General features: G+C 34.8%; 1 protein-coding gene across 3 annotated transcripts in view; it reads left to right on the top strand.

Moving 5' to 3' along the window:
• The first annotated feature begins 1020 nt into the window (after nt 1–1020).
• EED (embryonic ectoderm development) overlaps nt 1021–15173 on the top strand; it is a 35206-nt gene continuing 21053 nt past the window's right edge. Inside the window, exons 1-5 of one of the 3 annotated variants that reach the window (XM_081274556.1) lie at nt 1027–2376; nt 6976–7128; nt 8899–8991; nt 12894–12959; nt 14345–14470. In XM_081274556.1, the coding sequence (XP_081130682.1) occupies nt 2263–2376; nt 6976–7128; nt 8899–8991; nt 12894–12959; nt 14345–14470 (552 nt within the window). In that variant the 5' untranslated portion in view covers nt 1027–2262. Of the gene's footprint in view, nt 2377–6975; nt 7129–8898; nt 8992–12893; nt 12960–14344; nt 14471–15173 lie in introns of all 3 variants that reach the window. The other 2 variants (XM_081274558.1, XM_081274557.1) reach the window with 2 other exon arrangements.

Raw genomic sequence — 15173 nt, 5'->3', positions numbered from 1 at the left:
TGAGCATGATCACTTTTCTCCATTATATTTTGACATCTATCAAGACAGCCCTGAGTGTATTTTCCTAACATTTAAACAACTTTCAGAATAAGTTTTTTTTAACATTGTTAATAAAGAACATGAACTAATTTCTATTTATCAACCCTGATTCATCAGAAAATAAATTAAAAAATAATCCCTCCAAACCTTAATAAGACTCTAAAAATATTTTTGCTTTGTTACAGTAACATGAAATGCTGAAAATGTATTTTCTTCCCATGTGTCCTTTATTCAAATATTCAGCACTTTTCATCTAGAAGTTGACTCCCACTTCCCAGCTCCCACAGTAATATGTACCTGAAATGCTTCTGTTGATTATCCTTTATCTGTAGAGCTATATTTCACGAATGTCCTTCCCAATAATGGGAGTGCATTTCTGTCCATAAAAGCGATAGCACCAGACTTCTTACTTTCTCAGTAACTGGCTCTATACTTGTCTCATTTCTCTTACATACTGAAGAAATCTTTGCAGTGCTTGACTCACTAGAAGTGCTCAACAATAACTGCAATTATTAAGACCTGAACTTGAATTTTTTCCCGCTTAATTTTCCTGAGACTTCATTGTAAAAATCTTTTTCATTGCTTTATCTCCTTTTTTTCTCATTCTCAACCAGTACTCTGCTTATATCTAAAAGAAAGTGTGACTTGCAATCTGCATGCATAAGTAATTTAAGTATGCTAGAATATTAGGATGGGGCATTCTAGACTGGTTATCCACTGGAAGATACATTGAAATCTAAATGAGAAAATATATACACTATCAAGTGGGCGCTCAAGAAATGTTAGGTCCCTTCCTATTTCCTCATTTTACAGATGAGGACACTGACACCCAGAAAGACAAGTAATCACAATTACGTTCTGAAACAGGGGAATGCTGTATTTTATTTTATTGCCATCATTTTCCTCTTCCTGATACTCATTCAGTTATATGGTTTAATTACCCATCCAAGAAATCCACAGGTTCATTGGTGTATTTGGCACGGGTCAAGAGTCCAGATACATGCAACAGGGCCAAATATTTCAGCGACATAAAACAATTCTATTGTCTTTTTCTAAATTTTTTTTATCGTATCTGACGTGCAAAACCAAAAAAAAAGGACCGTTGCCCAAGTCTCACAATCGCATACACAGTTAGCGACGAGCAATGATTTACAGGTCTTGGCGTTTTCCAGGGCCTTGATAATCTTCTAAGGGGGCACTTCGCTTGTAACACACTGGAATCTAGAGTAAGGTAATTTAATGATATCTCTATTTAAACCTTAACCAATATTGGCACCAACTAGGTGATGATAATCATTAATTCATTGCAACAAATATTCATCAGAATAAGATATTCGTCAAGAATTTAGGGTACATCCAGACTTGAATCCAAGAGCATTTCGAAATCCAGCCCGACTTTGAACACCCGATAGACTACCTGGTTCAGCAAACAAGAATTCGAAAAGAGGAGGGGCTTGGAGGAGGTGGCTCCCGACAACCCAGCGCGAGAATACGCCTGGGCGCATGCGCATCTTCTGGTGAGTGCCTTCCATTTGCTCGATAGGGGTGGCGATTCGGAAACTGTGTACAGTTTTTCCGATTTCTATCCTCAAGCGAAAAGTAGGGTGTCCACGCTTCCATGATTTAGGGAAAACATTATCCTCCAAGTTCAATATTAAGGACACTTGGAATACACAGGTAAAGCAATAGGTGACTTATTGTATTCCTTCCCCTTCTCTGGGACATTGGTGGTCTAGTCCATTCCACAGACTTTCGCTCCCTTGCAGCGGGTCGGAGATCGAAGGATTGAGCCAATTGCGGCTGAAACGTCTTTGGAAGGAAGAAAGGGGTGAGGGAGCATCCCTTTGAGTTCCGCCTCTTCTTTTCGAGGCGGTGGTGGGGAAAGGGGACCTACGAAATACTGCCCTCTTAAACCAACGGATCATACGTCTCCGTGCAATCTGTCGGGAGGGCGGCGGGAAAACAGCAAGACGGGAGTGGGTAAAGGGAAGAAGCCAGGAAGCTGCGCAGGAGGGCGCGCGCGCGCGCCCCTTTTTCAGCAGTGTGGCGGGGTCGCACGCACGCCCGCCTCGGCGGCTGGGCGCGATTTGCGACAGTGGGGGGAGCGGTGGAGGTGGCGGCGGCAGTGGCAACTTTGCCGCAAGCTCGGGCCGGGCTTGCTTGACGGCGGTGTGGCGGAGGCCCCGCCCGAGGCGGCAGGAACCTGGAGGGAGGCGGAGGAATATGTCCGAGAGGGAAGTGTCGACAGCGCCGGCGGGAACCGACATGCCTTCGGCAAAGAAACAGAAGCTGAGTAGCGACGAGAACAGCAACCCGGATCTCTCTGGAGATGAGAATGTGAGTGCAGCCCCTAGCAGTCACGCGACTCCGGAGTAGAAGTTTTAAGTTCTTTTAAAACTGTAGGCGCGGGGGCGGGCGGGCGACTGTGGGGGGAGGGAGAGGTGTCACCCTGTACTCGGGAAAACGCGGGCGTGCTGGAGAAAATTGAACTTGTCTGGGGGGATTTTGAGCTGGGGCTGAGAACTGGCAGAAACTTGGTGAAGGAGAGGGATTTAAATGGTTACAGGGGTCTGAGAGGTCTCTTTTGAGTTCCTTTTACATGTGATGCAGAAGTGTTTGAGTCTTTGGGGGATATAGGGAAGATTCCGGATCTGAGATTCATGTAGGTTTAAAAGGCATGTTAGAGATTTTCCTAAGAGTTGAAAGGAAGAGGCTGAGTCTGTTAGGCACCCCTTTCAAGGAGTTTAGGGTCTGTGCCACCCTTAGATACCAATAGAAACTCCAGGATGGAAAGTATAGATCTTTGACATAGGGGTTTAGATGACTTTATTAAAGGAGGTCTTGTGGCTGCCTCTGCCCTGTCGGTGGAGGTGGGGTGTGCCCGAGTGTCACCTTTTCTGTAAAGGCATAATTGAGAGGGTCTTCTTCTGACTAGGAGGGGAACCACGTTTGAGTTAGGTATGGGTGGGGGTAGTTTCTCCTTTGGCAGTTTGTAAAGGGAACGACCTGGAAGATTTTAGGCAACCCTGGTAAAGACAGATTTATTTAGATGAAGGTTAAACGGAGTGTGAGGATTAAATGAGGTAATATAAGTAAAGTGGTTAAGGAGTATATGTCCCATAATAAATAGTACACAAATGTTTGTTAATTATTTATAATAATTACCGTTACTTATTTTGTGATCATATAGAGTTATATTTCTGGCCATTTCATATGCTTAATAATCGGGAAAAATATAATGAAAATGTGAAACCTACTTAGAGTGAGGAAAAATTCAGGGGACAAAATAAAGTGAAAGCTTATTTTCTTTTTTGTAGACCCCTGAGGGGAATATATTCTTTGGTACCTTCTGAAGCAATTAAAAACCAAATGATTGGATTAGATTTTTGTTTTGTTTCCTCCAAATAGGGGACAGAGATTTTAAACTTTTTTTTGGTGTTAATGCTTGGACCCCTCAATGAAGCCTGTGGAGTCTTCCCAAAATAACATTTTTAAATGTACTAAATACAGTATATGGGGTTACAAAACATGATCAATTATAAAATTGTATAATATATTTTTAAAGTTTTTTTAGGACCAGGGGGATAGCTCAGTTGTAGAGCACTTGCCTAGCATGTGGGAGGCCCTGGGTTCCATGGGATTGGGGGGTGTGGAATCAGATTTAATAATATATATTTCTTTTAACAACAGAATCTAGCATTGGATTTGAGGATAGTGACAGGCTTATTTTTCAAGATCCATAGCAACTGTAATACAGGTTGACATTCCTGATGTGAAAATGCAAAATCTGAAATGCAGAACAACCAACGAGGGTAGTAATTTTACTCTAGAGGAAGGGAATAATGATAGGTCAAAAGCAGGTAGGGGAAGAATGGGTTTTTTGAGTTGAAATTTGTTGTTGGCACTCAAAATGTTTAGAATTTTGGAGCTTTTAACATTTTTGGGTTAGGAATGTTCAAATGGTAAAGTATATGCAAATATTCTAAAATCTGAAACACTTTTGGTCCTATGCATTTTGGATAAAGGACACTTAACCAGTGTGATATAGAAATATCTAATTTCGGGGCTGGGGTTGTGGCTCAGTGGTGGAGTATTTACTCGCCTACATGGGTGAGGCACTGGATTTGAGCCTCAGCACCATGTAAATGTAAAATAAAGATATTGTGTCCACCTAAAAAAAAAAAACTAAAAAATAAATATTAAAAAAAGAAATATCTAATTTCTATTAGTGACAGAATCATAACTATGCTAACATTGGCACCTGTATTACCTCCATTATAACAGAAGGAAGTGTAAAATTTCAAAGTGGTGGAAATTAAGATGTAATTTTTTTCCCCACTTGAATTCACAGACCTTCTGAATTCCATACAACACAGAGTAGAGAACATTTTATAAAAATAAGTTCCAGAAAAACTAACAAGGACAGTGGTTTTACTCTATAGGGAGGGAATAATAACAAGACCAAAAGCAGGTGGGGGAAGAAAGTGTTTTTGAGTTGGAGTTAGGTAACCTGAGCAGCTAACACTCTTTTAATTAGCTACATTGATCTTAATTTTCTTTTTTTTTTTAAGAGAGAGAGAGAATTTTAATATTTATTTTTTAGTTTTTCGGCGGACACAACATCTTTGTATGTGGTGCCGGGCCAGGCGAGCATGCTACCGCTTGAGCCACATCCCCAGCCCCAGCTAACACTCTTTAAAAAGTTATTAAAAGAATTGAAGAACATATTTGAGATTTATTGTATATATTTCTGTCATTTTATCAAGCTTTTTAAGATCAGATGACTGTAAAGTAGTTAGTGTCTGAAAGAGTATTAATGGTTATTGTGGTTAATGATACCAGAAGGCCTAATCTGGAGGCTTGCCCTTTGCTAGAGTAATGGGACAAGATTAAGGGACAAATTACTATTCCTGAGTCTGTTTTCTTGTTGGGCATTGTCATTCTGCACTTTGAGGAAGGAGTAGGGTGGGAGTCAGCCTGAGTACATATTAAACAAAGATTTTATTTTAATTTAAAGACAAAATGAAAGCATTTTGTTTCCGTTTGATTCCATCTTGCCTTTGGAGGAGATAGATGGGTAAATTAAGTGGTCAAGAGATAAAATATGCAGTGTGACAATGTTTTTGTATGGCCTCTTGACTAATGGCTCAGTGTTTAGCCAAAATAAAAAGAAGTTGTGTTATTTTGTTCTGTGGTGCTGGGTGTTGAACCCAGGGCCTCATGCATGCTAGGCAAGCACTCTACCACTAAGCCACATTCCCAACTCCAGAGTTTGTTCGTTTTCTTTCATTTCTCTTCTGTTAAAAGGTAATTTTTCAGAAAAAAAGTGTGTGAACATTGTTAACATTTTTATTTTACTCACTTGAAGGAATTAGGTAAATGTTATAACTTGAAAACCAAAAAAGTCCAAACAGTACAAATTTATATAAAATAAAGAAATGAAGGGATGAATTGCAAATGGAGACAAAATATTTTTTACACTAATGGAAAGGGAATTATACTGAATTTATTCTATGGTGACAAAATTTGCATGTCTAGCAGTAAAGACAGTGAGGAAGACTGTAATCAGATAATTTGGAACTACAAGCATGGTTTTTCATTGATACATTTTTCTATCCTGGATTTTAACTATGTAAATACAACTGACAAGTGGGGAGAATATAGGGAGACATAAAAAACATTTCAAGCTAGGAACCCAACTTTAAAATTTTACATTTTCTATTTCCATAATGTTTAATTGCACTCACATTAAATTACAGTTCAAATATTTGTTGAGCACTTTGTGCCACCTGTCTCCATCTATTTTTTTTTATGCTAGATAATTAGTATTTTCCAGAATAGGGTATTTTTTAAAAATGCATTTCATTTTGGAGTCATATGAAGTTTGAAATCCCCAGGAAATATATTGTTGTTTTCAAGTGAGTTAATATGATTTTTTTTACTATGCCTTTTGATACTTCAGTTAATTTTAACCTTCTGTAATATAAACCAGCTTTAGGAAGCAGTAATTTAGAAATAGACCCTAAAGGCAATGTTTTTTAGACTATTCTAGCAGATGTTAGTAGGCACTTGAAGAAAGAAAGATCAAAACAAAACAAACTTTTCCTTGAATGAATTTAGGGTCATAGATGTAAATAAATCATCTTATTCCTAAGGAGACATTGGAATCTGTAATTCAAGAAGGTAGTGAAATTGTCTTGAGATTAAAGGGCCTTTAGTATGTCTTCTGTACCAGAGATAAGAAATAAATTAGAAGAATTTTTAAGATTTCTGCATTCATTTCTGTATTTGGAAGGATTTTACTTTTAACTATTGTCTTCAGGGTTCTGATTATGTTAGGACTACGAGGCACATTTTATTTACAAATAGCCATTTGAAGCCATTGAGACTTTAAATTCTGAATAGTTTGTTGTCAATATACAGCATATGAATATCAGGACTTGTAAAAACTACATCAAAGTGGAAGCATTAACACTTTGGCCTCAAATGGCCACCTACCTCTATGCTCCAAATTGAGTAACAAGCAAGGAAATTATTTAGTAGTCACAGTTTTAGGGTGGAATCCCAGCAACCCTAACTAATGAGAACAATTAGGCTTTCTCAACACCTCCTTATCTAACAAGTGCCCTAAAGATTAAATGATCCCATGTATTAAAGTAGCTGGCGTAGGTCAGTACCTTATTATGTAAAGGCAATATTACTTTTCCATTATCAATCTGATTAGTATTTTGTTTTCATTTTTGCTGAAATATAAAAATACCTACAAAAATTCTGGTGTTTTGTATCCTTATTTGAAGACAGAAGTACATTTTTCTTTCTTTCTTTTTTCTTTTTTTTTTTTTGCAGACTTTAGGTCCATTAGATCTTTCCAGTATAAAGTCACTTGCCTGAAAATATCACTGTCTCATGTAATTTTTCTTAATTTACTGCTTATAGGATGATGCTGTCAGTATAGAAAGTGGTACAAACACTGAACGCCCTGATACACCTACAAATACACCAAATGCACCTGGAAGGAAAAGTTGGGGAAAGGGAAAATGGAAGTCGAAGAAATGCAAATATTCTTTCAAATGTGTAAACAGCCTCAAGGTATGTTCAGAAAGACAGGTTTTTTGGGCTGAATGTTAGGCTTTAGAATTATTTCTCAATGGCATACAAGATACTCTTTTAAGTTTAAAATATTTTAATGTTAGAGGGTTTTTAAGGTTTTTTTTTTTTTTTTAATTTGAGGTTCAAATAGCATAATACAATCTCCCACATTCAGCTTTTTGGCTTTGTTTTTTATTTTAATGTAAATGTGTAATACTGAGTATTGCATGTGGTTTTGCTTTATTGTTTGTTAATTCAAATAAAATATTTTAGGAAATGTAACTCTTTATGTTCTGGTGAACCTTAAAAAACATGAGCTACTTCTGGCACCAGTTATTAAAAAGAGCTGAATGTTACGCATTAACTAAGAAGTATAAATTGAAACAGATGTCTTACTTTGTACAGTTTTTTTAAAAAATCTTTTTGTCCTTTGCTTTATTTATATTTGTCTTAAAAGGAAAAGGTGTGCAATTTTAAAAACTTTTCAGTAGTCAATATTTGGGGAAAATAAGAGATTAGGGTTATTTAAATTACTGCCTCAATAACATTTACTTTATAAAAAGGATTACTGGTGTTTATTTTAAATGCTTTCTGATGTATTTCCACTTTGTGTTTTTTATTTTTTAAGTTTGGGGTTATTTTTCCTGAAGGAAAATAAACATTATGTTACTTCATATATATGTGTTTAAATGTAGATAACTAATTATACTTTTAGGTAAAGGCTTAGGAGAGCTTAAGAAGCTGTGGCTACATGATGTTTTCCTGTCTAGCAAAAATTAAGTGCTTAGTGTGTAAAAGAGAAATTAATCTCAGCCTCTCAAAAAAGTGTTTATTAAAATATTACGATAATATTATATTAGCTTAAGAGTTAGTTACTATATCTGGAAGATGTTTTTAACTGCCTTTAAATAATTCAAAAGCCTAAAGCTATGGCTTTTCAAATGATAAGAAAATGAAAGTTGTTAAATTTTAAAGTGAAAACAGTACCTTCCAGTAAACTTGAAATTTAATGTTAAATGCCAGGAGATTGCCAGTGAAGTCCTAAAACTGAAAAATAACCATGTAAACAAAAGTGAGTAATCTTATGATCTGTCTGTTTGTATGTCTCTGAAGATATAGTCCATTTACTCCCACGGCCCTCACTGTTCAGGTATTCTTTTTCATTATAAAATTCCTGGAATGTTTTTCTTTAAAGACCCAAATTCAAGATTATTTAAAATTGTTTATATAGAGTTAATAGAAAGCAGTAATTTAAATAGAGTTTTGATAATATTTCACTTTACAAAGGAAAATTTAAGCCTAGTAAAATTTAGTGATTGCCAAAAAGTTATATTACCTCTATAAAGCCATTTGTTGGTTTCCTCTTTTGGAAAAATAAATTTATCCTCTTGACCCAATATGTTAAATATGTGTATCAAAATTTACCCAATGTATTGTGATTCTGGAAAAAACGATTTGAGTTAAAGAAAATGAAAGGTACATATCGAAGTTTTTTTATAGACAAATAATTGTAACCTAAATAAATGTTACTGAGGCAGTGATCAAAGTCTTTTATTGTTATAAAACTTTATCATATACAGTATATAAAGATGTGAAAACTGGTCTAGTCAAGATTTTTTAATTTTATAGTCAAAAGTCAGCTTATGTATGATTCACAAAAATAACATATTATATTTTAGAGAAAGGGTAAAGGTTAGTTCGGTTAGTTCACTATCTTTTTTTTATTTCTAAGAGACACTGTTGAATTTTTATTTCATGATTATTTTATAGGAAGATCATAACCAACCATTGTTTGGAGTTCAATTTAACTGGCACAGTAAAGAAGGAGATCCATTAGTCTTTGCAACTGTAGGAAGCAACAGAGTGAGTGTTATGGGGTCTTTTTGGCCCTCTGCTTGATTATTGGATTTGTTATTATAGAATGAATGATTTTGAACTAAATTTTGTGTTTAACAATATGATTTAACAATGGTTTAACAATATGATTCTTTTATCTAACAGTAAAACTTTCTAGAAATTGTCAATTTAAAACTAATATTTATTATTGGAAAATACATTTATTACTAAAGTAGGTCATCAAACAGGTTTTATATTTCTTCATAAGTATTTTGGGTGATTGAAAGAACTAACTTCTCTCTTGCTGTGTGTGTGTGTCCATGTGTGCATGTGCATTTGTATGTGTGGTGTGGGTATTTGTATGTATGTGTGATGTGGTGATGGGGATTGAAACCAGGGCCTCATGCATGCTAGGCAAGTACTCTATTGCTGCACTATGTCTTCAGCTCTGTTTTAAAATTTTGAGACAGTGTCTTGCTGAGTTGCCTAGGCAGGCCTCAGACTTTTGGTCCTCCTGCCTCAGCCTGTGGAGTATGTAGAATTTATAGACCTATGCTACCACATTTGACTACTTTTCTCTTTTTTTAAAGTTATTTTGTTACTTATGAATTGAATTGGATGAGAAATTTGTGATTTTTTTAAAAAATAAAGTAATTAATGGCTCTGTAAATGAAAGCATAAAGCCAGTGGGTTTAAATAACAGTTTTGCAAGTGTTTTAATTATTTGCAATAAATATCTGAGTTTGCTATTTATTTTCTTACTAATTTATTTTGTGGTGCTAGGGATCCAGCTCAGAGCGTTGAGCATGCTAGGCAGTACTTTACCATTGAGTTTGCTTTTAAGAAAGCCAGAGTTATCTTAAATTGAGAGAAATGGGTGAAAAGAGCAATGCTGGCACATTTTAACATAAACCATCACTTAACTTTTTTTTTTTTTTTTTTAAAGTACTGTGGATTGAACTCAGGGGCGTCACCATCCCCAGCCCCATTTTGTATTTTATTTAGAGACAGAATCTCACTGAGTTGCTTAGTGCCTCACTTTTGCTGAGGCTGGCTTTGTTTTCTTTCTTTTTTTTTTTTTTTTGTTTTCTATAAGTCCAATATTTAATAGTCTTTGAATTAATAGATAGGAAACAATAAAAAAGTCTTTTGTTTGAAAAAAAATTTCCAAATATATATTACAAGCAAGTAATGATCTTAAGAAATGAAATAATGATCTCACAGAAATAAAAGTTGTAAAAACTTTAAGTATAAGATACAACGAAGTTAAGTGAAAGTGTTATCTGTGTAAAAAATGATGTCTTGCATAATATTTCTTGCTTAACACATAATTTATTCTAAACTTTGGTGACTGTTACAAGTATAATTCTTTTTTTTTTTTAACTGGTTGTTCACAACATTACAAAGCTCTTGACATATCATATTTCATACATTAGATTGAAGTGGGTTATGAACTCCCAATTTTTACCCCAAATGCAGATTGCAGAATCACGTCGGTTACACATCCACAATTTTACATAATGCCCTATTAGTAACTGTTGTATTCTGCTACCTTTCCTATCCCCTACTATCCCCCCTCCCCTTCCCTCACATCTTTTCTCTCTACCCCATCTACTGTAATTCATTTCAGTTGAGGCTGGCTTTGAACTTGCAATCCTCTTGCCTCAGCCTCCCAAGCTGCTGGGATTATAGGCACACATCATGGCATCAACAACTTTTTTTTTTTTTTTTTAAATAGTTGTAGATGGGCAGAATGCCTTTATTTTATGTGGTGCTAAGGATCAAACCCAGTGCCTCACATATGCCAAGCATGTGCTTTGCCACTGAGCTACAGCCGCATCCTCTAAGGTTTTAATTAAATAAGGGGCTAAATTAAATAGCTGGGTTGCAAAGATGTACTCATTCTATTCATTTCTAACTAGGAATTCCCTAGTTAGAATTTCCAGGGAGTCCTCACAGGTTTTCTTTTAAAAATTGAAATCATCTCAAGAAAAAATTTTCCTCTTTAAGTCTATAAGTAGCTAACATTTTGGTTATCCATTAATACTGTGGTGGGAATTAAGATGAATAGCATAGAAATAGATTGATGTGTTCAGAAAAAGAAATAGGAAGAAAATAGACTAATTGGATATGGACTGTTAACAAGTCACTTACTCTATCTACCCTTAGCTCAAAAAGGAAAGAAATGAATCTGAGATGTTCATTAGTCATTTAATTGAGTAAAATGACATCTTATGTGTCTTTAGTAATTGTGTTAAAATTCATTGAGAGTTCTAATTTTTTATGTGAACTACTTGTTTTCTATATTTTTGATTCCTTGTATTAATATTTTTTTGTTTTAGTAAGTTAACTTGATAACAGGGAAATTGTCCGTTCAGTATTCTTCAAATATCAGCCATTCTGGGCTGCGTCCTTCCAGTTCTTTTTTTCTAAAAAATAAATTTTGACTTGAGAAAGTTTTAATTACATTAAGACTCTGGTGCTTGGGCTGGGGTTGTGGCTCAGTGGTAAGAGCACTCGCCTTGCATGTGCAAGGCCCTGGGTTAGATTCTCAGCACCACATAAAAATAAATAAAATAAAGGTATTGTGTCCACCTACATCTAAAAAATTTTTTAAAAGTACTTGAAAGTTACTAGTGAAGTTGATAACATGGGATAACAGCTTTTCTTAGTGTTCAGCCAAACATAGGTTGTGTGATATGTAGTCTTCCTGTAGTTGTTTAGTTCTCATATTCTTTGAAAATAGCAATCAGTGGAAAAGTGTAGTTTCAAGAAAGATTTTCTAACTGGCATGAAGCCCATTAATTCAATTTGAATCCATTTTTAAGATATCCCCATAAACCTACCATTATAATTCTTCAACTTGGCCATGATAGTAGTAGAATTGGTATAATTTCTGCTCAAGTATGCTAATTGCAGTGTTCTAAGCTTTCTAAGAAAAAGAATCATTTAAAATGACATTGAAGTGTATTACATATAGTTTATTGAATTCTAAAAAGTCCTGCCATTAGGATTTCTTTAAAAGAAGAAAGGGAAAACAATTATCTTTTAAGATATAATTAACAACCACATGAAGATTAGTTTTTAGATTATGATCTAGGGGAGATTATTTTATGAATTTAATAGTGATAAATGATGTATAGGATCTTCATAGTATATGCTACTGTTAAATTTTAATAATAGATTTTTACTAATGTGACTAAGGTATAAGAAAAATGGAGCAAATTTTATAAAAATTTTTAAAGTTGTATATGTTGCTATATTTTAAATTTTGGAATATGAATCAAATGAAAAGGGCTACCATACAAGGAAAAGCAATTCACTGTTAGCAAATTGTAGACTTTTTTATGTTAATAATGGCCTATAACTACATAAAGTCTTTTTAAAATTTTTTTTAACTGATACAAAAAAGCACAAAAATTATACATATTTATTGGGTATCAGCTGATGTGTTGGTACATGGATACATTGTATACTCTTTAATCATGGTAAATGTATCTGTTTCTGAATATTTGTTATTTCTTTATGGTGCCAAAGACTTTTGTTATGGATTTAAATAAAGGATGATAAACCACAATTACTTTGGGTGTTCAACTTTATTCACTTTGAGAGGTTGGTGCAATTATAAGGATGAAGAATACATTTAAATGATGGGAAATAAAATATTTGTAAAATATTATAAAATTATAAATATAATTTATAAATTAATAAATAGAAACATTACTAGAATATTTAATATACTCTGGATATTATGTGAAACATATTAGGCTTTATAATGATTTTCATAAATTTATAAGTTTAAAGGAGTTATTTTTAGGGCAATAGTTTCTGTAGAGTCTTTAAGATAATATTGTGATTAGAATGTTTAGAAGCTAAAGAGTGTGTTTCTGTATTTGAGATGAAATTTACTTTATTTTTGTTTTCATTAGGTTACATTATATGAATGTCATTCACAAGGTGAAATCCGGTTATTGCAGTCTTATGTGGATGCTGATGTATCCTTTCCTGGGTTTTAGTATCTTTGGTCAAAGACTTTTATTTTCAATAAAAAAACCAAAACTTTTCTAAATTAATTCCCTTAAATTACTGTCCTTTCTTTTTTTTTAATTAAATTTATTTTTTTAGTTGTTGATAGGCCTTTTTTAAAAAAAAATTGTTTATATGCAGTGCTGAGAATCGAACCCAGTGCCTCACACATGCCTGACAAGTGTGCTACTGCTGAGCCCCAGTCCCAGCCCCAAGTTACTGTCCTTTCTTTAGGCAATGTTATTCCTTCACTGTCATTGTCACCCAATAGAATCTTGGTATCTGACTTTCCTGATCCTCAGAATCAGACTGGAGAAAGGAATAGTAAAAATCTGGTAATAGAAAATATTAGCTGAGACTAGGACTAGCTAAAACTTCTTGTTTCTTTGACTTTGCCTAGAATTTTTAAATTTCAGCATAGTTTTAATAATGAACTTGAGTTGATCAGAAGCTGTAACTGTCAGTCATTCCAAGTATTGGATCAACAAAAACTTAGATGGAAAAAATTAACATGCTCTGCTTAGGAAATAAAATATTACAAAACACGAGTTATCGAATAAAAGGAAAAATTTAAAAGGCAGAGGATTAGGTGGAGCAGTAAAAGCTTCTTCCAGATCCATTTGAAAAACCAAGCAAACAAGATAAAGACAGTCTTCTCTAGGTGATAATGGAAAGAAGTATTGCTAGTTGGGGAAGATCTCACACAGAAAAAGTGGAAAGTGGAATATTTATTTTTATTTGGAGATGGACAGAACTATCAAGATAGAGGGTCAGCAAAGTAGAGCCTACAGCTTGACTTAGTTTTGTAAATAAAATTTTATTGGTACACAACCATGCCCACTTGTTAACATTTTGTCTATAGCTGCTTTGGCACTACAGTGACACTATAAGAACAGAATTATACAAACAGCTAAATAATAAATACAGTTGAGTGAAGGGACTAGTTTTGTTTACTCATTTGGCATGGATTTTAGACCTAAAATTACCATTTTATAAATTTGGTTGTATAATAAAAAATCAGAACTTATATGTCAAAAACCATACTGCTTTTGCCGGGCTCAGTGGCGCATGCCTATAATCCCAGCAGCTCGGGAGGCTGAGGCAGGAGGATCACGAGTTCAAAGACAGCCTCAGCGATGGTGAGGCGCTGTCTCTCTAAATAAAATACTAAATAGGGCTGGGGATGTGGCTCAGTGGTTGAGTGCCCCTGAGTTCAATCCCTGGTACACCCTCACCCCACCCCACCTCCCGCAAAAAAAAAAAAAATACAGCAGTGTTTTGAGAGGATTCTACATATTACAATTATTAACATATTTATTTCAAAAATATATTTCTTAACTGTGGCATTTCTTAGGCTGATGAAAACTTTTACACTTGTGCATGGACCTATGATAGCAATACAAGCCATCCTCTGCTGGCGGTAGCTGGATCAAGAGGCATAATAAGGATAATTAATCCTATAACAATGCAATGTATAAAGGTGGGTTTTATGGCTAAATTGCATATTTTGAATGTACATTGGTGAAAACATACTGTTTTCAATGTAAAATTAATCTAATCAGTGACTGCAAAATTTACAATTTGTGCATTTTTATTGTTTTCTTTAGACAAATCTTTTTGAGTCCTTTGTGAAAGTTGTGTAATTAAATTGAGGAATAAGTGGGAAAAATGTTAATATTTGTAATGCTTTCTTTCTTTTCTTCTTTGGCAGAGATTAAACCTAGGGGTGACATCCCTGAGCTACATCCCATTGCTTTTTATGCTTTATTTTGAGACAGGGTCTTGTCAAATTGCTTAGGGCCTAACAAAGTTGCTGAGTCTGGCCTCTGAACTTGCTATCCTCCTGCCTCCCAAATCACTGTGATTACAGGGGTATGCCACCACCAGGCTTGTAATGCTTTTCTTTTAAAATAATTTCCCTTCTTGCCTTTCTTTTGAGAGGCTTTTAATGGACAAATACCAGGTTTTGCAAGACACCCAAACTGGGGTTTGTAGATTGAAGGACACCTTGTGATTAACTGAATGGTAAAGCCTAGGAAGATGATATGGAGACTGGTTTAATTAACTGTTTTTAACCCTGGGGGCACATTAAATTACCTAAGGATCTTTTAAATGAGTCTTTGCTATCCAGTCCTATCAGAACATCCAAGTGAGACTTGAGCATCTTTTTCCCCCTTCAGTCT

The sequence above is a fragment of the Spermophilus citellus genome (assembly GCF_964194105.1).
Source record: "Spermophilus citellus genome assembly, chromosome: 2".
Taxonomy (NCBI): Eukaryota; Metazoa; Chordata; class Mammalia; order Rodentia; family Sciuridae; genus Spermophilus; species Spermophilus citellus.
Note: the sequence above shows the minus strand (reverse complement) of the source record. Positions and strands in the feature narration are given on the sequence as shown.